This window comes from Labrus bergylta, chromosome 7, assembly GCF_963930695.1.
Source record: "Labrus bergylta chromosome 7, fLabBer1.1, whole genome shotgun sequence".
NCBI classification, from domain to species: domain Eukaryota; kingdom Metazoa; phylum Chordata; class Actinopteri; order Labriformes; family Labridae; genus Labrus; species Labrus bergylta.
In genome coordinates this window covers 31,302,864-31,328,166 of record NC_089201.1, presented here as the reverse complement: position 1 = coordinate 31,328,166, position 25,303 = coordinate 31,302,864, and the positions used below count along the sequence as shown (strand labels likewise).

The window sequence follows — 25,303 nt, the reverse complement described above, 5'->3', positions numbered from 1 at the left end:
CTTGTGTAATTGCAGCTAACGCCATATACTCTGCCTCACAAGTGGATAACGCAACAGTAGGTTGCTTTTTAGTTTTCCATGAAATCATAGGACCATTTTAGACTCACACAGTAACCTGTTGTACTGCGTCTATCTCGAACATCAGCTGCCCAGTCTGCATCACTGAAGGCTTGTAGTCCAAGTTTCTCATTTTCACATTGTCTGTAACACAGCTCTTTCTCACTTGTGCTTTTCAAGTATCTTAGTACATGTTTTACAGTAGTCCATTGTTCTTCTGTTGGTTCTGTAAAATGTTGAGACAGTTTACTTACTACAAAACTCAAATCTGGTCTTGTACATGTAGTCAGATAAATAAGGCTCCCTACAGCCTCTCTGTATTTCTTTACATCACTCATCATTTTTGCATCATCAGTGTAGCTGAGTTTTTGTTCACAAGGTGTCTCTCTGGGTTTACAGTCTTGCATGTCAAACCTTTCAAGTATCTTTTTCACATATTTCTTCTGGGACATTTTCACACATTTTTCACTCTGTTCAAAATCAATACCAAGAAAATGTTTCAGTTTACCCAAGTCCTTCATCTTAAATCTGGCTGTGAACATTAAATCATCCACCCATATTCAAATGATTACCTTCTCATTTTCAGTTTCTTTTGTGTAAACACAATGATCAGCAGGATTTTGGACAAAATTGTTTTCACTCAAACACTCATGTAGTGTCTTGTTCCAATTTCTCCCTGACTGTTTAAGTCCATACAGTGACTTTTCTAGCTTAAACATCAACTTCTCATTTGTGCTAGATTTCACCTCATAACCCTCTGGTTGTTCCATGTATATCTCATAGTCTATTGGTGCATGAAAGTAAGCAGTTTTGACATCCATTTGATGTAATATCAAGTTTTCCTGTGCAGCTTTTTGCATTAAGACTCTTATACAGGTTAGGTTGGCAGTTGGAGAAAAAGTCTCCTCATAGTCTACTCCCATCTTTTGACTATATCCTTTGGCTATATAACGTGCCTTATATGAGTGTTTAATTTAAGTCTAGTTTAAATGAGAGGGGAAAAGAAAGGCATAATCTCTTAAAGAAATAAGGTAAGCCCAACAATTGCCTGGTTTAAAGGGTTATAGATATCTGGACTCACAGCTTGAGAGGAACGGAGATAAAACTGTTGGTCTAGTATGGGAAGATTAACCCCTTGTGGGCTGAACCTCTCTACTCGTAGGGGGCCCTTTCACTGTGAGAGGCTCTACCCCATCAAAACAAAAAGAGAGTCAACATGAAACAAAGTTTGTTGACATTTCTTTATGGAGGTCACCTTTTCTGTGTTTAGTTAAAGTGCAATGTTCTAAAAGGTGGTTCAAAACGTTACTTATTGTTCAAAAGTGTCTTACTAAGAGCTTGTGGAGGTGTTGTTACAAAGATAATAGAACTATAACAGTTCATGAATACAAAACAAGAGGAGATTAAAGTAATGTCTCTAAATGTTAAGGGCTTAGGACATTGGTTCTCAAACTATGGTACGCGTACCGGTGGTACAGGGACTCCCTGTGGTGGTACGCAAAAGAATCTCCACAATATTTAAAAAAAACCGTTCAGCATAAAACGCCAATTTCTTTTTTTTTTTGTCATACTCCTATCTTATCTGTCTTGTATCTATTGGGTTGTATTAATATCAGATGTGTTTTCCCCTCTAAATTAATCTAGTTATTGCAACAAACATCTTTAATCTGCTCAATTTATGTTCGCGCACAGACATTAACAACAACAGGAGTACGCCTCACGTTTTGAAAAGTTCCACTCGATATTCTGTTATAGTTCAGTACTGAAACAACAGAAAGCAGCTGTAGGCCTACATTAACAGATATTCTGTTATTTATTGGAGTTCAGCACACAATCGGCAGCAAGCAGCTGTACATTAACATTTTTAAAACGGAGTCAGGAGAAGCTTCAGTTTTGATGCATGTGCGGACAGTGGAACTTATCGCTCCCCCTCCCCTCTCTCTCTCTCTCTCTCTCTCTGTCTCTCTCTTGCTCTGAAGCTGATGTGATTCTGCTCTTTTGTTGTCTTTACACTCCGCAGGATTCGAGAGGGATTTTTTTTTTTTTTTGCAGTTTTGTTATGTTGAACGCAGAGACTTAAAATAAAGCGGCTCTGGCTGCACGGAGCCTGCGGAGCGCGCTCTCTCTCTCTCCCCCGCTTCCTCTCGCTCTCTCAGGCACGCAGCAATTTTATGAATAAATGAAAAATTAAATAAGAACAGGTCGGAAGTATACTTGGGCCCTGGTATCATCTATTAGTGGGAAATACTGGAGATTAAATATTCTAAAACAGGTTGTTGGTTTTTATTGTTCTTCACTTCTTTTGATTTGGGCAAATGTCAGTGTTGTGTGGAGTTTAAGGGCCAGTTTTGGCACTAGCCCTTAGTAGGCCTACAGCACAGCGTGGCTGCCAGAAGTCAATAATAAATAATATTCTTTATTATTATTATTATTATTATTATTCTTTCACAGACATGAAGAGAATTCATTTGGAAAAATCTAATTTGGTACTTAATTACACCCAAGATTAAAAGTAAACAAATGAATATTCAACAGCCACGCTGGAGACTATGCAACAACATGGATCCAAACCATACACATATTTTCTGGTATTGCATCAAGATCAAACCTTTCTGGGATGATATACATTCAGCTCTGTGCAAAGTGCTGGGTTATGAAATCCCTCGATCATGTCTTGTTTTATACCTGGGACACTTGGAAGGATCTGTGCATGCAGGAGACCAATACTTGGTCAAGATTCTACTCGCAGCAGCAAAGAAAACCATTACTAAGAACTGGCTAAAGACTGACACACCAAACCACAGACAGTGGCTGTCAATCATACATGATATTCTTGTGATGGAAAAAATAACCTACAAGTTGAAAATGAAAGAAGATCAGTTCGACAAAGGCTGGGGAAATGGGTAACATATATAAACAAAACAGGGACATAAGCATCATACACAACAAATGATGTGTAGAAACATGTAATCCTCATCCAACCAACAGGCTCAAGTATCTGTGACACTTGTTTGTTCTATTGTTTGTGTTTCAGGTCATATGTTTAATATCTGTCAAGATATTAATGTTGTTTAATGTTAAAATAAAAATTAAAGAAAAAAAAAAAGAAAAAAAAGACAAATACAGGTACTTGTATAGAAAACTGCATGTTAACGCATAAAATGTAAAAGTACATTAAGCAGAGGGGTTAACTCTGTCATTGCAAACTGCATGTTGGCACATGGAAATATTTAAATGTACCACATTACAGAAGAAAACATCAATAATTATGTTTTGTTTGAGATTATTATATTATGTTTTAATATCGCTGTTCAAGGTTATAGAAACTTTGACAGGTTATTCTACCTGCCCTGGGATCAGTGCATTAGAGAGAGAGAGAGAGAGAGAGAGAGAGAGAGTGAGAGAGAGAGAGAGAGAGAGAGAGAGAGAGAGAGAGAGAGAGAGACTTTAGATCTGTGTGTCAGGCCACAGCACAGTTGTCACTCGTTAAGGTTCATCACAGATTAAACCTGCTCACATGAATATGTTGAACAAACACACAGAGTGTCTTTGATGTAAACAGTCATCTTCAGGTATTTCACTGTCAGACATCAAATGTTTCCAAACCAACAGACTTGAATTGATCCTTCAGTGTTGATCACTGCAGTCTGATCAGCTCCGTGTGGAGTTCAACTTCTTCAACTAAGTAAACTCAGTCAAACCACTTTTGATATGAGTCTGGCAGTCCGTTCTTCTACGTGTCCGCAATATCGTAATCTAACTCTGTCACTGACTTTTTATGCGCCATGAATCTGTGCCAAATCGACAAAGAATTGGGAAGAATGGGATTGCGGGTCGCGGTCTTTAGGGCAAATAGGGCCAACAGTCCATATGTTAGGAGACAAACTTTCACCTAGTTAGTGAGCAAACAGTCCATACATTTGGAGAGGCATTTGGTCTGGGCAGACGCTGAGGCAAAGTCTGGGCAGACTGTCTAACTATGTCTAAAGCTAGGCATAAAACATAACCAGGCATTAGCAAAGCTTTGTTACTCAAGGTGCATTCTCTAACAAAACAAATGAAACAAACAGACAAGAGGAGGGGAGAAAGAGAAGAGTATAAGGTGTAGGTTTGTGGGCTAACTCCTAGCCTGGGCAGGAGTAAGCCTGTGGGAAGGTGTTTGTGGCGTGTAGGTGTATAAATGTACATGTACATTATGTGTCTCCCTACCAATGTCAAAACACAAAACAGGGACTAGGAAACATTCATGTCGGTAGAGTGACATTGTTGTGTTTCTAGAGTGGAGGCTACACCCCCACTCCTATGTGGAGTCAGAATCAGGTTCTCTGTAAGCGAGGGAGTCCTTAGGGAGCTCGTAGGAACTCCGGTTATACCTACCCTTCTGTCTCAGACTATGGCCATCCCGAGAGTTCCGTTCGGATCTGGTAGTGGTCAGTTCTCCAGGCTGGAACTTACTCTGTGGTTGAGTCCCACCTTCACCCCCCTGGCTCTGTTCTCTATTCTGCCGGTGATATGGTCTCTTATTAGCACAAGGCAACTTATTGCCCTCACGTGACATGTGGCGTAAGCGTGTCCGCCAAACCGCCTGTGCGAATCTCTTGATCTCTTTCATACTAAGCTGATGTGTACGACTATGCAGGGTGACATCTGAACGCACGCAGCCATGCAGATTGTGCATGAAGATGGACTTGAAAGTTGGGTTCTCTTCCAAACCTGGAGCCTCACGTCCCTGGAAATATGCAGATCTTAGTCGCCAGTAATAATCTTTGGGGGCCTCATGCTTCTGGTGCAAGACACTGAAAGCACTAAGAAGGGCAGATGCAGGGTCAATGTAGGTGGAGTATTCCTGGCGCAAAGCATTGCAGAGCGCAGAGTACTGGTATCTGATCTCAGGCTGAAGGGTAGTCGTGAAGTTACGGACACTCTTGGAAGTTGTCTTCCAGATCAGCATGAGTTTTTCTCTTGTGGATGCATCAGGTACCTCACTGAGACACAGGTTAATCTCTCCGAGGTAATCATCGATGCAGAGGTCTGAGTTATCTGGATCAAACCGCTCTACATCCTGTGCCATAGATTCAATGAGCCTTATGCGCATTCTTTGATCTCTGGGTACAAGGGAGCCATCCCAGTCATCTGAGGTTTGGATATTCCTCAGCCGTGAATCCTGCAATGGGAACCTACAGGTAGCAGGAGGGGGCCTGGTGTTATCTCTGCCTCTGGGGGCTGAGAAGTCACCCCCCCTTCCTATGTGGTGATTCAAACCTGTGAAGGTGTGAAAGGGTGTCACAGTTGTCAGAGAACTGGGGCGTTTCCCCAAGGAGCGGGGCTCCACAGTCAAAATCAGGGAAAACTAGACTTATTTCCTCAGTCATTGGGTTATCCTGGCTGCTCGGTTCTTTACTGAGCTTTTTCAGCAGGGTTGTTTGATCTCTTAAGGGGCTTGGTCCAGGATCAGAGTCATATCCTGACGATATGTCTTGCTCCATGCTTACCTGTGCTCCCTGAATTAATTCAAACATGTCCAACACTTTCTGCTTGGCAGTTTGTAAGTGCTGAGTAACAGATTTGTTTCCTTTCTGCAAGGATCGGACCTTTGGTGGGAGTGTCCCCATGAAATCACGGACACTCCTAGCCGTAGTCTTCCAGATCCGTTTCAGTTTTTCATGTGAGGACGCATGAGGCAGGTCAAGGAGACAATGGTCAACTGCTCTAAGGTAGTCGTTGATACTTGAATCTGGGCTATCTGGGTCAAAACGCTTCAGATCTTTGGCCTGAGGTTCTATCTGCCTGGTTCGCAGGCCCTGACCCGAAGGCTGGCGAGGGTCGTCCGAGTCGTAAGCCCTGTGGTTGTCACGGTAGTAGGGTTGTAACCGTGGCGGGGTTTGTGTTCGGCTCAGACGTGGCCGTCTATCGTGGGACAGGTAGCGTTCGGTGCCCAATTGGGCCCGTGTCTCCTCCCTGTCTCTAGGGGGAGTAAAGCCTCTCCTCCTGCGGGGTGAGGGTTCTCTTCGCTCAAAGCGTATTGCGGAATGCGGGGGCCCTTCATCTTTAATCATCCAGCTCTTTACCGGGTGGTCTGAGGACGTGGGCGCTTTTGTGCCTGGGTCGACCCGGCGGTGCCTTCCCCTCTCCTCCAGATCCTGCAACATGTCTGTCTCCCTCCTCCAGGGGCTTGTTTCAGTCTCCCATCCTTCGTCTGAGGTTTCCTCAGCTGATCTGGGGGCTGCAGTACTTATCTGCCTATCCTGAAATCTGGGTACCGTGTCACTTCGTTTCTTCTGTTCGGCCAGTTTGCTGCTTTCATGCAGTGTTTTATTCTCCTCCTGCAGGGCCTTGCAATTTTCCTGCAAGGTCTTTAGTTTATCCTGCATTCTTTCGAAGTCGTCCCGCAGGATCTGTCCTTCTTCTAGCACCCGAGCTAGCTGTTCCCGGTGTATCTCATTCTGCACATTTGATTTGCGCTGATAAAGGAGGAGAATTTCGCCTAGAACATCTGAAACTGTACGTGTTGGCTTCCCAGTTGGTTGCTTTGTATATTTAACCAAGCCCTTTAGTTTCTTTTCACATGTGCTGAGGGTGTAGGAGTTCAGGCTGTCGAGCTGCTCTATAGGGAGGTGGATAAGATTAGCAACTATGTCTTGAAGGGGTGGATCGTCTGATCCATAGTGAGCTTTGGCCCATAGTTGATGTATGTCTTCTGCATACATTCTGTCTTTATTAGGGGTGAGCCTGGCTCTGTGGTTGACAAGATCAACTAGCTCTTCTTACTTCTCATCACTAATGCTAATTGACTAGCTATATAGGTTGACACTCTCTTCTAAGGAGAGGTTTGTCAGACCGGCAGCAGTTTCTTGCAGTGCTGCGTCGTCTGATCCAAAAGGAGTCTCAGCCCCCGACTCACCTAGGGTCTTGGTACACAAGAGCAAATCTTATCTAAGTTTCCCAACTGATCACTGCAGTCTATCCTGGAAGATAGGAGAGGGGATTCACACCTCAAGTCCTCAAAGGAAGGGAGGAACTCACACCTCTCAGACAGCTGGCTATGCAACAATGAAGTTACACTCTCATCTGGCCAAATGGCTCTCAAACAACAAGGAGCACCACAATCCTTTAGTAGAATACTTCAGGATCAAAATCTAGATTAATGCAACAAATCAAGTTCCTTGATAAAGTCACACTAGCTGCATCATTATGTCCAATTGTTGTATGGACCCAAAGGGGACAACAGTTATGGCTTTAACCATTAACTAACAACATACAACACAACTAAGCCACAGCTTGATGTCTGCTTTGCTTAAACCACAAAAATTTAAAGAAAATATAATTTTCTTCCGAAGGATCCTTTTTAGGATTTTAAGTTTGGATTACTGTGCATTTACAGTGCAATAAAGCTGGTTTATTGAAGGCCTCACACGGGCTGCATCATTTGTTGGGGTTGTATCAAGTCAACTTTGGTTATATTCTTTAATAATTATACTTAATTATTAATAATATAAATAAAATATCATTAAACTATGTTTAATCTCGTTTTGGGGCACCAACCTGTAATCAGGTAAATATAACCAAAATATCACTCAAATCAGTCTCAAATTAGTTATTTAATTACTAATATTATTAATAATGAATAACTATATTTAATAAATTGAAGGAGTGAAATCCGTACACAAAGCCTTCGCACCCAGCTTATATCACAATGTAAATACACCAGTAACCACAAACAACTGCTCTCTTAAATTATAAGAGAATTTATTTAAACAAAGCAACATCAATCCAAAATCAATGAACTTAATTAAACAAATAACTATTATAAACTAATCTAAGCAACAAACATTATCAAGCAAAGGCTTGTGGATGAGGTGTGAATGTAGGTGTGTGTGTGTGTGTGTGTGTGTGTGTGTGTGTGTGTGTGTGTGAGGGAGAGAGAGAGAGAGAGAGAGAGAGAGAGAGAGAGAGAGAGAGAGAGAGAGAGAGAGAGAGGGAAGAAGAAAGGGGGGGAGATGGCTTCGTACCCTCGTGGTCGTTCACGATGGCGCAAACCTAACAAAGACCTGGGTGCGTGCACGTGTGGATGAAAGGGAGAGAGAAGGGGGGGAAGATTACTTCGTCCCACGTGGTCGCCCTTCCGATGGCACACACCTAACAAAGGCCTAAATGTGGCCTTAAGGTCTAAAAGAGACTGAGTTCGGCCCTACACAATCTGTGTCTCTGAGGCGTCTGGATAGCCGCGAGTGTATAGATCTCTGTGCGTAATGGCGCGGTGGTGGAGTTGGTCTCCAGATGTACGTTTACACAGGAACATGTGTGTATGTGTATGTTCGTAGAGGGGAAATAAAAGAGAATAAAAGAGAAATGCGTGCCTGAAGAGGCCGGATCACAGTCCGACTCCCGCGCCACAACTCGGAGTAATTCCCTTCATTCACAGAAACAAACCAATAGCCGAATTCAAGTTAATACGGCTTACACTGGCCTTTCTGATCAGAAGAGTAATATCCGGTTATAACGTTGTTACGCTAAACACATATAGGACGCAGCGGTCCGAAACAACAAGAGTTTTAAACAGTTAAAACTCAGGACGCAGGTCCAACAAAGATAAAAATTACAGTTTCTGCTTTGGTCAACAATTGTTAAAAACACTCTGTAAAGCTAATTCTGCCCAGACCTAATTAAGCCTCACTTGTGAATCGCTTTGGGAAAGGAAAAGAGTCCGGCGATGGAGCAGATCTTCTGTCCGTCCTGGTGCAGAGGCGTCTGATGGCGGCGAGGGTCCCTTACGGCGAGAGCGGCTTCGTTGGTTCTCCGTCGAGTGGAAAAATGTCCTTTGATGTCCTTTCGTTGCAGGACGGAATAAGACCGTTATCTTTCTGATAATCTGTTATAGTCTGACACTCTCCGAGAAACTGAGATGCGTTCACTGGACAATCCGAGCTCGGAATTTAGAACACTGCCGGCCGCGGATTACCTGCGCGCCAAAACTTAAAACAAAGGAAGATTGTTGCAGGAAACAGGAGATCTTCTTGGGTCTCCGAGCACCGAAGGTCAGCGCGTGAAAGAGAGCGAGCAATGGAAGTCTTGGAGTTTTGTAGCCTGGCCTGCTCCATGGGGGTCTACCTCAGGTCCCCTCCAATGAGGAGAGAGAGGTTCCGGTCCCCCCTTTACTTCACACGTAGGTGTGAAGTACCGCAGGGGATTCTGGGATTAAGAGTCCTTTTAGGCCTCTTTGTGATCTCAGTGAATAACTCAAATGAGGCTTTTACAGAGGTGCAGGCCCAAGTCCATTGTTTGACTGTCCTAAGCCTGCGTGGCCCAACATCAAGTATGACAATATTTTCACATATCTTCTATAATTAAATATGAAACATTATCAATATATTAACCTGATGTTTTGCTCCTGCTGGTTTTCATTAAGTTTATATTCCCTCTGACCTACCTTACCTTATTACATGTGTTGCCACTGTCACTTTAATGTTGCCTGAGATAATAATAAACCAGAAAGCTGTATGAAGTTACGCATTTCTCTCAACATCTTTATCTATGGCTACCAAACGTTATGATCAGACAGGATGTTTAACAGAAAGGCTGGCTTGCGAGCACACAAATAACCTATTTGGGATTGAAAACAGTGAATTTCGCCAAAAGCTGACAAGTTTGCACCCCTGATTTTAGCACTGCTCCACGGTTAAACCAGCGGACCTCTGTATGATCGGACAGCCTGTGCGTGATATCGTTTTTGTATAAGAATGAAATGTTCAGTAATAGTTATATAATTATGGTCTGATTAAAGCTGGTGATAAAGGCGCAACAGCAGGCTACTGCATTTAGAAGTGATGTCACGCTGAAACTTTTAGGTGATCAACACGTTCACCTCTGGGTGACCTAAAAATGAATCTGTAAATAAAATCAGTTAACATTCATTTTAATTTACTGTTTTTACAATAACCAGAGGTAAAATAAGTCTATCATCAGGCTCAACGTCTGGATGTGAGGAGATGGTCTGGGCCATTACGCAGGACAGAGAGGATTGTTTTTTATTTGCATGAGCTGCTCTTTGTGGCTCACTCCATAGGAAGCTTTGTTATTATCAGCCAAACTTTTGTTTTACATCAGTCAAGCCAGAAGAAACTGGTAAGAAGTGTGGACAGAACTGAAGACCGTCAGGATGAGTGTGCAGTGCAGCGCCTCCTGTGGTTAAGTCCCGTAGCTTTGATAAACTTCTGGCAACTTGTGAGCAAATAAAACTAAAGAAATATCGCTCCTTCGATCTCTCTTGAAAACCTGCATTCTGTGTCACCTCTCTCAGGTGTTCAGCCTGTTTGCTGATGTGATGTATTACCAGCGCAATGCAGGAGCTCGGCCACTCGTCTTTTTTATGATACTCCCTGCTGAGAAGATAGTTCAAAGTGCCCCGTTTAATTAATTTTCGTATCATGATATCAACCTTTACGTTGCTCATTATAGGTTTTAATACAATTCGGGGAAAATAAGTATTACAAATATTTAATTTATAAAAAATCTCAAAATATTTTTCAATACATTTCCTCCTTCTTCCCAAAACGTCTCATGGGCCAGATGAAACCTGATGTCGGGCCTGCGGGCCGCATGTTTGACATCCCTGCCCTAAGATAAGAGTAAGGAAAAAAAAAAAGACGATCGTCTATGACGAAAAGTGAACAAAGTAAACATCTGTAATATTTATTGTCGTTATAGAGAAGACATTCAATCGAAGAGTCTTCAATTTAAACTTTCCTTTGACAGTTTCAGAATCTCCCAGTGTCACAAACATCTCAGACAAAACAAGTGTTTGACTTTATTTTTACATCTGATGGTTGAAATTGGAATGATTGTTTTTCTTTGTTTAATTATTCATAATTTATCTAAACATCAGCTGTTCAGGTGGTGAAGAGTGAAACATACAACAAGTTATTTTTTTATATATTTAGGTTTAAAATGTAAGGCTTTAAATTGCTACCACTCTGTGAATAAAACCACAGAAGAAGAAAATGGACTTCAGCATTAAGATCCTCAGTGTGGATCATTTGATTATTAGCCTGAAGTCTTCAGTTTAGTTTCACATCATATGAATCTGAACAGAGAAATTAAACCTGTTGTCTTACCTCAGAGTCTCCAGTCTACAGTTTGGACTCTTCAGTCCCTCACTCAGCAGCTTCACTCCTGAATCCTGCAGCTCGTTGTAGCTCAGGTCCAGCTCTCTCAGATGGGAGGGGTTGGACTTCAGAGCTGAGGCCACGACTTCACAGTGAGTCTCTGACAGTCCACAGTCTGAAAACCTGTCATGACATTAATGGTACATAATATGTTATTTAAAGGAATGTCTTAATATTTTGACAAATTGTGTTTTTCACATCAGAGGTTCAGCTGATCTGAACTCACTTTAGTTAACAAACATTTCCATCACTTGTAAACGTGTATGTGTGTCTGACTGCTCCTGGTCCTCGTGATGGAATTGAGAAGTGGAGCATGCATTTATCGTGAACTATATGATCAGTGTGTATAACGCAGTGCAGTTTAACAGAGTCTGTGTTGAGATGTTCACAGACTACAGCAGGCTGTGAGATAACGTCACTATCGTAAAGTTAGCTGCAGACACGGTGACAGTGAACGGAAAAAGTGACCAGATCACATTTGTTCCCAATACACGGCTGTATGGATCAAGGATCCACTGTGTTCTGTTGCACTAAAAGTAAAACTGTGCACCCAGTGGCTGGAGTCCCTGCTCATAGAGTCAGAGCAGAACAAACAGCAGACCAGGGACTCAATTTATGTTGTTTGTTGTCACAAATCACTCTGTTACGTTACTTTTATTTACCCCTAACCCCCCCTGTTACATGCTCAACTTTTTCAAAGCTAACTAGAGAAAGAAATCTTGTTTTTGAAGCTTATAGCAAATTAATTGTTCTCAGATGGATTCTTGTGTTGAGTTTGTAAAGTTGAGAGACGAGCAGGGGGTGGGGTAAGATTTATTTTTTGGCTTTTTGTGCCTTTATTGTGGAGATAGGATAGTGGATGGAGTCAGAAATCAGGGAAAGAAGTCATTTAATGATACCTTTCCGATAGAAAAGGACAGCTGTCATTAAAAGCAACACATGAACACCAAGATTCATTGAAGTGTTTGTGTCGTCGTGTCGCCGTGTCGGCATGTCGGCTTGTCCGCACCCCCCAACGCTGTAAACCTAGGGGAAAGACTGTGTAGTATATATTTGAAGAACTAAACGGCTTATTTTTACTCATATTTAATCACATCAGGACTTACTTTGCCTTTCTGCAGTTCCTCACAGCTGGAATCAGCCTCACTCGTCCCTGGATTGATGTCTTGTACTTCTTCAGGTTCAGCTCATCCAGTACCTCCTCTGACATCTGCAGCATGTAGGCCAGAGCAGAGCAGTGGATCACAGAGAGTTCCTCTGATCTGTTCTCTGACTTCAGGAACTCTTGGATCTCCTGATGTACTGAGAGGTCGTTGATCTCCGTCAGACAGTGGAAGATGTTGATGCTTCTGTCAGGAGAGATATCATCACTGTTCATCTCCTTCAGGTTGTTGATGACTCTCTGGATCATTTCTGGACTGTTGTCTCTCCGACCCAGCAGGCCTCCTAAGAGTCTCTGGTTGGACTCCAGAGAGAGGCCATGAAGGAAGCGAACAAACAGGTCCAGGTGACCATTTTTACTTTTCAGGGATTTCTCCATGGCACTCCTCAGGAAGACTTCCAGGGATAAGTCATCACTTTCAGGAGTTTGAAAAATGATTTTGATGTCTTTAAGAAAAGCCTTCACTACACCTGTGTTCCTGTTTGTCAAACAGTGGAACATGTAGACTGCAGCCAGGAACTCCTGAACGCTCAGATGAACAAAGCAGTAGACTGTTTTCTGGAGGATCACACACTCTGTTTTGAAGATCTCTGTACAAACTCCTGAGTACACCGAGGCCTCTGTGACATCAAGACCACAACGCTCCAGGTCTTCTTTATAAAACATGATGTTTCCATCCTCCAGATGTTCAAACGCCAGCCTCCCCAGCTTCAGAAGAACTTCCCCGTCGGCCTCCATCAGCTCATGTGGACTTGTCTCATGTCCGTCATCATACTTGTGCTTCTTCCTCTTTGTCTGAACCAGCAGGAAGTGTGAGTACATGTCAGTCAGGGTCTTGGGCAGCTCTCCTCTCTGCTCTCTGCTCATCATGTGATCCAGAACTGTGGCAGTGATCCAGCAGAAGACCGGGATCAGACACATGTTGTGGAGGCTCCTGGAAGTCTTGATGTGTGAGATGATTCTGCTGGACAGATCTTCATCATCACTGAACCTCTTCCTGAAGTACTCCTCCTTCTGGGCGTCAGTGAAGCCTCGTACTTCTGTTACCCTGTCAACACATGATGGAGGGATCTGATTGGCTGCTGCAGGTCGAGAAGTTATCCAGATGAGAGCTGAGGGGAGCAGATTCCCCTTGATCAGGTTTGTCAACAGTGTGTTTAACGGTGATTTCTTTGTGATATCAGACACAACCTCACTGTTTTTGAAGTCCAACGACGGTGTGCTTTCATCCAGGCCGTCAAAGATGAACAACAGTTTACAGACAGCGAGCGTCTCTGCTGTGACCTTCTGTAATGTTGGATGGAAAACACGGAGCAGCTCAAGAAGACTGTACTCCTTATCTCTGATCAAGTTCAGCTCCCTGAATGAAAGCAGGATCACCAGACTGAGGTCTTGGTTCTCTGAGCCCTCTGCCCAGTCCAGAGTGAACTTCTGCACTGAGAAGGTTTTTCCAACACCAGCGACGCCGTTTGTCAGAACCACTCTGATGGGTTTCTGTTGGTCGGGTTGAGCTTCTGTCTTTTGGTTCTGTTGGTCGGGTTGAGCTTCTGTCTTTTGGTTCTGTCGGTCGGGTTGAGCTTCTGTCTTTTGGTTCTGTTGGTCAGGTTGAGCTTCTGTCTTTTGGTTCTGTTGGTCGGGTAAAGCTTTAAAGATGTCCTGACACTTGATTGGAGTCTCATGGAGGGTCTTCTTTTTAGAGTCTGTCTCAAGCTGTCTCACCTCATGTTGGGTGATCACCTCTTCACTCTGTCCCCCTGTGATGTAGAGCTCAGTGTAGATCCTGTTGAGGAGGGTTCTACTTCTTGTTTCATCACTTCCTTCAGTCACATGTTCACATCTCTTCCTCAGACTGATCTTATGTTCATCTGTAACCTCCTGCAGACCTCTATCTACTGAAAAAAAAGAAACATATCCTGAGACTGGATTTATAAAATGATCAAATACAAAAATTGTATTATTACACATTAAGCACACCGCATGACACAAAAACATCCGTGTAATAAATGTGTGCTGCTACAAGAGAAATAAAATATACTGAATATAAACTGACAGCAAGAATCAGATAAAATGTAAATGTTTCATTTAACTATATATCAATGAAAATACTAACTGCTTTGTCTTGTTTTTAGACACAATGACTTCAGTCTTACTTATTACAGTGCTGGACTTACTGGATATCTGCAGTCCTCCTCTTATTTTAGGTCGTTTTCCACACTGGGGACAGGAGGACTCTCCTGATGAAGTAGACTGGTCCCAGTATGAGGTGAGACACTGTCTACAGAACCAGTGTCCACAGCTGGTAGAAACTGGATCTCTTAGGAGGCCCTGACACAAAGCACAGCTGGACAGCTGCTTCTCCACAGAAACAGACCCCTTTGTTATTCTGTGGAGATAAGGGAAATCATAAAGCTGTGAAAACTAAGACTGACATTTAGAAACCAGTGGTGGACTGAATCAAATAAAGACACAAAAAGCAGTGTTTTAAAAAGGTGTGCCATGTCCTCCTCAGTGAGCATGTGCAGAAGTCTGTCTGTGTAACCATAGAGTCTACCATCTGAGTCCAATAACTGACCTACAAGTGTGATGTTATTTTCAACCAGTTTTCAAAAAACAGGGATTCATTTTTGCAGAGAATGTCCTTATTGTTCCAGATGTAATATCTGTGTGGAGAGAAGTTATGTTTCAAGATGAGAGACCAAATCAAGAGTATCTGTTTATGGAAGTTGGATAGTTTGATCAGGATTTTATTGATATTATAGTTGCACAGTAATAAAATTCCAGGCCACCAACTTTAGAAAAAACATAATTAGGAATCATATTCCATAGAGATGTTGGGTTATTTAAAAATGTCTCAGCCTGTTCACTTTGAATGTTTAGAGCTGTGAAGTCCAAAAAGTTCAAGCCCCCAAATTGACTCCTGTTTATTGTCACGTTCTTTTTAACATAATGTATTTTGTTTTTCCACAGAAAGTTAAACAACATATAATCAAATCTGTTGGTTACATTTTAGTCAACATCCAAAGATAGAGCCGGATTAGTGAGTCTGGAAATGCCCTCAGATTTTGAGAGCAAGGTCCTTCGTCTCAGAGATAAATCTCTTTGTAAACAAGAGTTTTATCAACGATGGGATTCAAATTTAAGGTGCACCTTATATTTTGCTCCTTGGTGATAACTACTCTCAGGTATGTGACCTGGTGATTCACTGGATTATTACAAATATGAGGAACATTACAATCTTTAACAGCCATGAGTTCAAATGTTTAATATTTAGGTTGAGACCTGAGACCTTTGCAAAGTTATTAATCAGCTTTATAGAGAGCTGCACACTGAGCATGTGCAGGAGCTGTGTCATGAGCTGCACACTGAGCATGTGCAGGAGCTGTGTCATGACCTGCACACTGAGCATGTGCAGGAGTTAAAAAAAAATGTAAAATCCTAAATATAAGTTGCACCGGTATAAGACGCGCTGTGTTTTTGAAGGTCTCTCAGAGAGAAAATAAAGTTTACACTGTCTTCCTGCGTTACAGTTTTTATTGTGTTCAGCGAAGTCCAAAACCTGCAGTTACTGTTCAGCTCTGTCACCCTTTTAGTCTGTTTTCTCTTTGTGGAGTCTGCTCTCCTACCAGCTACAGTACGGTAGTCGAGCTCTCAGCCTGCAGGGAAAGTTGTGAAGCAGAGACCCCTAGCTTGTGATCTCTCTGCCCGACTCCGCTTGTTTCTCTTTAACTTTAATAAAGGACTCTTTCAATCAAAAGAGCGTTCAACAAGGTTTATTTATGGAACAATATCCTACAGTTTTCTGTAAATTCATTATTTTGACCTCTTGAGGGAAACATTTTGAAAAAGTAGCACAGCCAGACTGGTCTATGTCGCTGTCTTTCCCAGAACAGCGTGCACTCAGCTCTTAATACACTGAGGGCCTGATTTACTAAGGTCCCAAGTAAAGAGTACTAAACTGTGTGTTCAGTCCAAAAAAATTGCACGTTTGGTGAGTGTGTGATTTTTGGGTGATCTATTAAGAAAGTTTGCATGAATGACACCAGGTGCAAACCTTGTGGAGGCGGTACTATTTAAGTTAGGCTTTTGTGTGTTCTACTGGTTTACGTCATGGAGAGTTTGGACGGAAAGCAGGACGACTGCAAGCGCAAAATAGGTATCAGTGGAAGAGGCAAATGAAGGTACAGTATTTTTGAGTTATAGCAGATAAAACTGAATATTACAAAAAGAAAATTTGACTTATAAGAAAACCTGGGCATTAAACAGGGCCTCTCTTTTCTTCATCTTTTGAAGATGAATTGTCATACATTGTGCAGGAGGTGTGAGCTGTGTCCTCTGTGGCGCTCAGGCGCGACACTCGGCACATTGTTGAGCACCAGACAGCTGGCCAGCGCTGTGTCTGATCGGACAGAAAGGCTCTGGAAAGAGGTATCGAAGACGGGGGTACAAGCAGTGGTGAGGTCCCCCCATCCAAGCGTAGCAGCAGCGGGCTGTAGAGGGAGGAGACGAGCGCACTATGGAGAGGAGCGCACGAGCTGGGGGAGAGACGCACAGCCCGAGAAAAAAGAAATCCCAAGTTTAAAATAAAATGTTGGTGAGAAGAGGGAAACAGGAAGAAATAAATGTCAATGTTGAAATTCTTTAGAATGCAGAGGCTGTGGATCTTCAGTTTTGTTTAAATAGGCAACAATATAGTTTAATCATGGTGTTTCCTGCTGTCATTCCAAACATATTAACATGTGTGGAGAATAACGTGATCTGTATGCCTTCTTTGATTGAGCCTATGTCTCCTCCTAACTTCAATAACAGCAGCCTGTTGTGTGTAACACTGGTCTCCTGGGTTAGCACGTTCTTTTCAAAGGTGTTAAATTCAGACACCGTCACAATCACCTCAGTTTTTGTCAGGCTTGGTAAATCACAATGCGTGTACTAACTTAACTTATTTGCATTTTCTCCTTTCTAGGGCAGAAACGCCCCATATTGAATATTCATTAAGTCAAACGTACTAAATGGACAATGCGTGTTTTGCTCATATGAAAGATTCAATCCTCACTGCGCGCCGTTAGTAGATCAGTTAACACATTTTTTGCGGGTGGTATCAAGTTTGCACACGTTTTAAGACACACAAACCTTTAGTAAATCAGGCCCAATGAATGAGGATGGTTTTTTAATCACGTCTGGTCGCACACAGTGATGGTGACTTCTGCACCCGCGGTAATGATGGCTCATGTGTCAACACTTTATACTGGTATATTAGTTACACCTTTGCATAAGACCCAGCCAACTTTTAAGATGAAAAAAAAAAACAGGTATTAAAAGTGCATCTTACACCGGATGTTACGGTACTTCAGTAAAAAAAAAAAAGATCTCATTGTGTAGTCATGTTAAAAAAATAAAAAAAGACAAACAAAGAGTGGACACAACAGAAAAAATGATTGAAAGAAAACGATCACAGCAGATCTCACTAAACTTCAGGATCAGTTTAAAAGACTTCTTCCTGCAGAATCACAGAGAAGACGACTAGATACACAACCAAAGAGTCAATACTGAAATCATATTATCTTATCTATAAACATATAATACATATATATAATCCTTAGTATGTTGTTATGAGTTCAGTGACTTTCTCTGTATGATCACTGTGTGCAGGTTGATGATTAAAAACAAGAAAATCAACACATTATGGTGTTCAGGACTCTTTTTTTAGCTTGACAGTTTGGTGATTAAAAAAAGTTCTCTTACTGTGGATCTGAGGGTCCTGGTTCATTACTGAAGTTTAGAGGACTACGTTTAGACCGGTCACTCTTCATAGAGAGACAGCTGAACAGAGGAGACTCTGCTCTGTCCTCCTCTTTGTCTCCTCGATCACTCATCTTCTGATCTCCAGATTGATCAGAGGACAATAAAAGACGTTCATGCAGGTAAAACAACCTGAGGACAAAATAACAAACAGGTGAGACACAAGCAGGAAAAATGTGAAAGACAGAAATGGTCAAGTGTCCACATCTCATTACCTGATGTGATCCTTCATTTGATTTTCTCTTCCTTCCTGTCTGCCTAAGTACCTGATGCAGCACCTCAGTGCAGTTTGTTTTGATCCTAACATGATTTGTCCGTCTGATCTGCCCTGAATAATGCCAATAACAAGACATTGAGTCTTAAACTTTAAACATTAAACTAACATGTTAGTATTTAACAGCAACCATGACCTTTAGGACATTTGTACAACTAGAAGTGTATAAAACAGGGTTGGAAATCAGCACTCGTCACATACGGGTGTCTTTTTGCAGTGGCGGGTGAATTTGCTCAACCTACCGACCACAGTGGCAGAGCGAGGGTCACAATGGTGCTCTATATGCTGGAATGGCTTTGCTTGGTGTAACATGATTAACAGAGCACAGACTAGCATCTCTTTAACAGCGGGTCAACCAGCTTCAGGTGTGTTTAAACTGACGCCTCGCTGTCTCAAGTCCAACATGATAAAAAGAAGCGCGCTGTGGCGTTGATTTGGGCTCAAAGGAGCAGCTGTAAATACTATAACTTCAGACATTTGTCTTGGGCTCAAAGTGCTGCACACATTCAGCGGCCTCACAGTAGAATCCATAAAAACAATAGAAAAACACATCGACATGTCAACAGAAAAGTACAGACCCATGTATAAAACACAACATATATTGCACATTACCCATATAGAGAAAAAGATATCAAAATATAAAAGCATGTAAGAACATCATGACGCCATGATGTTTCTGCTGTAAATGTCCAATGATGAAATGGTGAAACAGACAGTGGCTTATCTTAGAATTTATTGGGCCGAGGTCAGACAACAGCAACAGAACACAAATGGCTGACAAACTTTTCATGTTAACGGTCCTGTTATATTCTGTTAGCTGGTACAGCCTACAAATTCTTTTACCATTTGGGAACACTTAAAAGGCTAGAGAGGTGACATTACCTTCACTTGAAACTGTCAGATATCTACATTCAAGTCATTTAAGCTCACAACATACACTCGGCTCCTCTCCAAAAATAGATCTGCTGCTATGAGAGTCTTACACAAACTGTTACATCCACACAGACCTAAACCAATGACCCTTAGATGGTCGACAGATTTAAAATGATATATCCACAAAATGATTCAAGTGAATGATTATGTGAAAATAAATACTAACAGGCACAACCCGTACAGCAGGCTTAGATTTAAAGTGAACAGAGATTACAGTACCACGCTGACATCCAGCTGAAATACAAAACTAATGTAGTTCAGCTTCCTGGGCGCTAAAACGCCCTCGGTGTCAGCTGTTTTTAGTCACTGCACTCAAACGCTATCAGTTGAAAGACGTTCAACTTTGAGAACAGCGCCACGCTGATCAATGTCACTTCTCCCTCACCGACCAATCAAACTCAAGAAGGGGCGGGACTTCTGAGATCAGATTTAGTGATGTGAAAAGCAGTTCTTTTCAGTGTACTGAATCAGTTCAGTGAAGTGATTCGTTCACTGAATCGTTCAGTACTTCTCTGCAGCTCTGTCTGTGAATCAGAATTTAATAAACTGAAACACGGCCGAACGTTTAGTTCTGCTCGCCATCGTACTGAGAACAGCCGGTGGTGAATAATAAACCAATGAGCTGAGAATTTAGTTGATAAAGCTCCAGTTACAAACTGAATTTTCAGTTTTTACACTCTGTAGTCATGAACACACACACAGGCTGAAGTATATATATACAGACATGCACACAAACAGGATCATATGAACATGCACTAAGGGAGAGATGGAGCGGTCCTGAGCGGGTTTGGTGCCTTGCTCAGGGGCACCTCGGCAGTGCTCTGGAGGTGATCTGGCATCTCTCCAGCTACCAGGCCGGCTTTCCATGCTTGGTCTGCACCGGGACTTGAACCAGTGACCCTCTGGTTCCCAGCCCAAGCCCCTACAGACTGAGCTACTGCCGCCCTGTCAGCCCAGTTAAATTAAGCTGGATATAAAAGCCGTCTGTAAACTGACAGCAGATATAAAAAGCACAAACATTACACCTAAATGTTAAATAATATATTTTCTACTTCCTCAATTTTGGAGACATGAGAGGGAGAAGTAGGGGCGGGCTTTAGAGACACAGAGCTCCTGACCGACTCCTCCTATTGGTTCAGTCAGTAGGTATCACTGACATGAGAGGAGAGGGAGGGCGGGCTTTGAGAGACTCTTATGGTCTAGAGAGAGAGACGAGACGGAAGAGAGGAGAGCGCAACTGAAGTTGAGAAATGAACGACTCTTTTCAGTAAGTGATTCAGTTCAGTTCGTTCACCCAGATGATTTGTTCGTTTTGAACGAATCGTTCATGACCGACACATCACTAATCAGATTTGTCAATAAGAAAGCGATGGCGGAGGAGACGCTGGTCTGACTCGTCTTGTGGAGGGAACAGTTTGCAGGTGTAGAGCTGCTGCTGACATCAGGACATGACTCCTTTACATCGTCCTCATGTTTTCTTGGTGATATTTATTTGATTTCAAGAAAATATGAAACACATGGAGCTAAAACACACCTTACGGACATTACAGAGGGAAGCACAAGTTCACTTTTGTAATCTAGCAACAAGGAGCGCTGGTGAGAAGCGCTCTGAAACAAAGGTTGTGAACACGATATAACACGCATTCTATTTCAAGCTCTTCACACTAAAAGTTCCTGGTTTAAATAGGTTTTATTGTGAAGCAGCTACATTAGAAAATGGGATATTTTTCAACAGAAGCAGATGACTGTAACTCAGACGTTTGAAATACAAACGCAGAGGAAAGGAACCTGACAGATTCAGTTAGAAGCTCCAACATCCTGAGGAGAAAACACACAGTGACTTAAAAATATCTTTCTACATGAAACTCAGTTTCCAGCAGAAACCTTTATGACTGTGATGACTCTCCTCATATAAGCTCATATTCTTTTAAAACAATATATCCATTATCTTACCTCTCAGTCCAGGTTTCATTTCAGCTTCATCAGCTACCAGCTAGTGGTGGGCGATGTAACGATCTTTGATCGTGAAGGATTTGAACGTGCTGACGATCTGCCAAAGCAGGGAGATCGTATAACCGGGGTTATGTGTTTATTCTCTCATGCTGCAGTTTATGCTGCGACACAGACGCGTCTCCCCCTCCCCCTCTTTTGCTCCGCAGCGGTGAAAACCAAACTTAAAGTAAAGTCCGCAAAAACCTCTCCATATCATATTTCCACTGATATATTTCCAAACCGACACGGCGTGAGCAACAGTTAACTTCTCTGCATAGTGTGCACAGTTAAGTTTACATCTCGGAGAGCGAAACCGTTTAAGGAGCCGGAGAGACGTTAACAGTCTGCAGAGAGTCAGACAGAGAGGAGCTCAGACAGACAGTGAGGGGAGATATAACCCCGGTGTTTCAAATGTTGCTGTCGGTGTTTTCTGCTCTCTCTCAGTTTTTAAAAGTTACTTATCAAGCTTCTCCACCTGAAGCTCACCTGTTGTGATAACTGAACCTATAGGGATTACACTAAACGACGTTACAAAGCAGCAGGCAGGTGAGAGTGAGTAACCATGGTGACTGTCTGTCTGTCAATCAACAATGTCCCGCCCCCTCTATGAATTCAACTCTTCTGTCAGTAAAACTTACTTTGATCATGTGTCACAGAATGAACACATTCTGTATTATGTTTGATTATATATAAACTAAACTAAAGTTAGTCCAATGATGTCATAAAAACAACAAAGTCTGCAGAGCCTGTATGAAGCTCCAGCTGGAGGAACTCTGCAGGGCTAAAACAGAACAGAAACTTCAACAACTTGAAGTCTACATGTTTTTAAATGAATGCATCACTGTGTGAAAATGTTCCTGATGAACATAAAAAGAGGACACATAACTAAATCATCATTTCAAAGTGGTGAGGAAAACCTTCAAATTGTTCATAAATATTGATCAAATTGAGGGAAAGACATTTCTGTTGCTAAAGATGTTCTGGGTGAGAGACCTCCAGACCTCCTACAAAGATGTTTTTCAAATAGATTAAACTTGTCTGCTCAGTTTTCGTGCATTTAAAAACATCATACAGGTTAATAAGTTTGGTTGAACTGGTCAGCAACTTACAAATTAGTCTAAAGATCAGTATGAAAAAAATTGTGATAAAATTGTGATTGTAATTTTTCAAAAAAAAAACGTGATATGATATTTTTCCCATATCGCCCACCTCTACTTTGAGGACATAGCCCAAAAATAATAAACTAAAACAAATGTTTTTCTGTAAATGAGTGAGACAAACAGCATGTCAGTATTTTATTTAATAGTTGATGGTCTATTTCTTGAATACTATAAGCCTTGATTATTATGTTACACGTCATTACATTGTGCTGCCAGTTAAAATAAAGTGGCAGGTAAGAAATGTAAGACTGGTACCCGCTAAGCACCAAATGCAGGTAGATTTTCCGTTTGGCAAGTTCATTTCCAGTGGTGTAGTTGAGGGTATACGCAGGTCAGGTGTATAGGTATACCCACTTATTTTTCAGTCTGCATAGGGTATCCTCACTTCCCTCTGATTCACACCATTTATTGATTGACATCATTCAGCAGTATGCAGCATGTTTTGTTCCCAGGGTTGGTGAAGGGATGATCCTCCCTACTGCCTAAAAAGTGTAAGACTGGTAGATTTTTGAATCCACCAGTCACAGGGGCACGTAGGTGAAAAAGTTCATCACCAACCGTGGTATAAAACAAAGTCCTTCATGCCTGTAGGGTTAAAACCTTCTCATAAAACAGACCTCATTCAGTCACAACATTTTACTAGGTTGCAGTATTTTGTTGTGACTGCTTAAAGAGGTGGAGAAAATATTTCCTGTTAAATTTAAAAGTGAGTCATTCTCTGGACTTCATTTAACGTGAGAGAAAACCATTAACGCTGACTTTGAGCTCAGACCGCAGGAGTCCTGACAAACAGGAAACAATACGAGAGAAACTCAAGAGTTAGGATTAAAGATCAGCCGAGGACAAAGTCCCAAAACATATCAGATAGCTGGGTGTGTGTGAGAGTGTGTGTGTGTGTGTGTGTGTGTGTGTGTATGTGTGTGTGTGTGTGTGTGTGTGTGTGTGTGTGTGTGTGTGTGTGTGTGAGTGTGTGTGTGTGTGTGTGTGTGTGTGTGTGTGTGTGTGTGTGTGAGAGTGTGTGTGTGTGTGTGTGTGTGTGTGTGTGTGTGTGTGTGTGTGTGTGTGTGTGAGTGTGTGTGTGAGAGTGTGTGTGTGTGTGTACACGAAATGTATTTTACTTGCCCCTCCCAAAGCTGAGAAAAGAGGAAGTAGTCCACATTCACAGAGCTGATCCTGCTCTGTATGTGATCAGTTTTAAAGTATTACTCAGCATGAACCTGCTTCATTAACTGATGAACCAGAGGTTTAAACAGTAAAGTCATAATAATGTTGAATTAAACTCACCCTGTCTCACACGTCTTTGTCCTTCTGCTCTGTCAACTCAAAATGGAGCCTAATCTCTGACTCACAGAACACTTTCACTTTGGTTTCTTGGAAACCCGTATCAGCTCAGAGTTTCTCCTCCCCTTCTTCTTATTTCCTGGAACTGAAACAGTGATGACTTTTGTTAGTTCAGGTTTCTTGGTGATTGTCTCCCTCTGCTGGAATCAAAGTAAAAAGCATTAATCCAAGCTAACTAGGTTTAGCAAACTAAACAAAGTGAGCTGGGATCATCTTCAGCAATAGTTGTGGTTTTCAGACCGATAAAGACTTAGTTAATAACAATCAATGTCCTTCTTTTACCTCTTTGAATCTCATAACTTAGACCCTATGCTGCTTTGTTTTTGGGTTTGATCCCTTTGTTACTATGGCAACAATAATGCTCACTAAATCCCAGGGACAGTTTGGTTTGTGTAGGGAACATCAGCCCCACATGTATAACCAGTGGCAGATTTAGTCATTTGGGGGCCCTCTGCATCTGTTGGGCAAATGTGGTGTTTCTAAACAGATGGGTCGGGACCCAAAAGTGGGTCTCAGAACCTTTTTCAGTTGGAACCGAATGTTATTCACAAGTATTTAACAAATTGGAAAAGGTTGGATAGAATTATTATTTTTATATAAATTCTGCTAGTATAAAGCCCAGTGGTTCAGACCATTCACAACATGAATTCTGATTAAAAAAGAACATAAGCAACATTAATAAAATGTCAAACATTATCAAAAGAAGAATAGAAGAAGTTAATCTAAGTGATTTAAACATTTATTTTGGCAAACATAGTTTTATATTATTATCACATAAAGACTCAAATTCTACAGACACATTAAACCAAATGTTAACAAGTTTAGAACGACTAACAGATAAAAGTGAAACACATCCAGCAACAATCAGAGTTTTTAAACACACTTAAAATCTCAGAAGCACATTGTCGTCAATGACCGTGTTTAACGCACTATCGCTCTTATAGGACCAGCTCGCTGCCCTTTTCTTGTTAAAACCATTTAGCGGTTATGTGTAATGAATGAATTCTTGAGTCTTCCATATCTCACATACTGTGTTGAAGTATGGGGAAGTGCCTGTAAAACATTCACCCATTCAATTTTCATTTTGCAAAAAAGAGCCATAAGAATCATCAGTAGAAGTCGGTATAGAGATCCATCAAACCCGATATTCATTCAGTTAAAGTTGTTGAAATTTCATGAATTAGTTGATTACAGTATTCTGCAAATTAGGTTTAAAGCTAATCAGAAAACATTGCCAAAAAACATCCAAAACAGATTTGAAAAAAGGGAAAGCCGTTATAATTTAAAAGGAACACAGATCTTTAATAAACCGAGATTCAGAACCAAATTGAGGGAACGATGTTTTACTGTGAAAGGAATCGGTTTATGGAACAATCTCAACAGAGAAACTAAAGAATCAAAATCAAACATGATATTTAAAAGAAAA

General features: G+C 41.6%; 1 protein-coding gene across 1 annotated transcript in view; it reads right to left on the bottom strand.

Annotated features, from left to right (window-relative positions):
- LOC136179609 (NLR family CARD domain-containing protein 3-like) overlaps window positions 1-25,303 on the bottom strand; it is a 265,362-nt gene that overhangs the window by 184,658 nt on the left and 55,401 nt on the right. Inside the window, exon 5 of the mRNA XM_065956446.1 lies at window positions 11,169-11,342. Coding sequence (XP_065812518.1) covers window positions 11,169-11,342 — 174 coding nt within the window. The remainder of the gene's footprint in view (window positions 1-11,168; window positions 11,343-25,303) is intronic.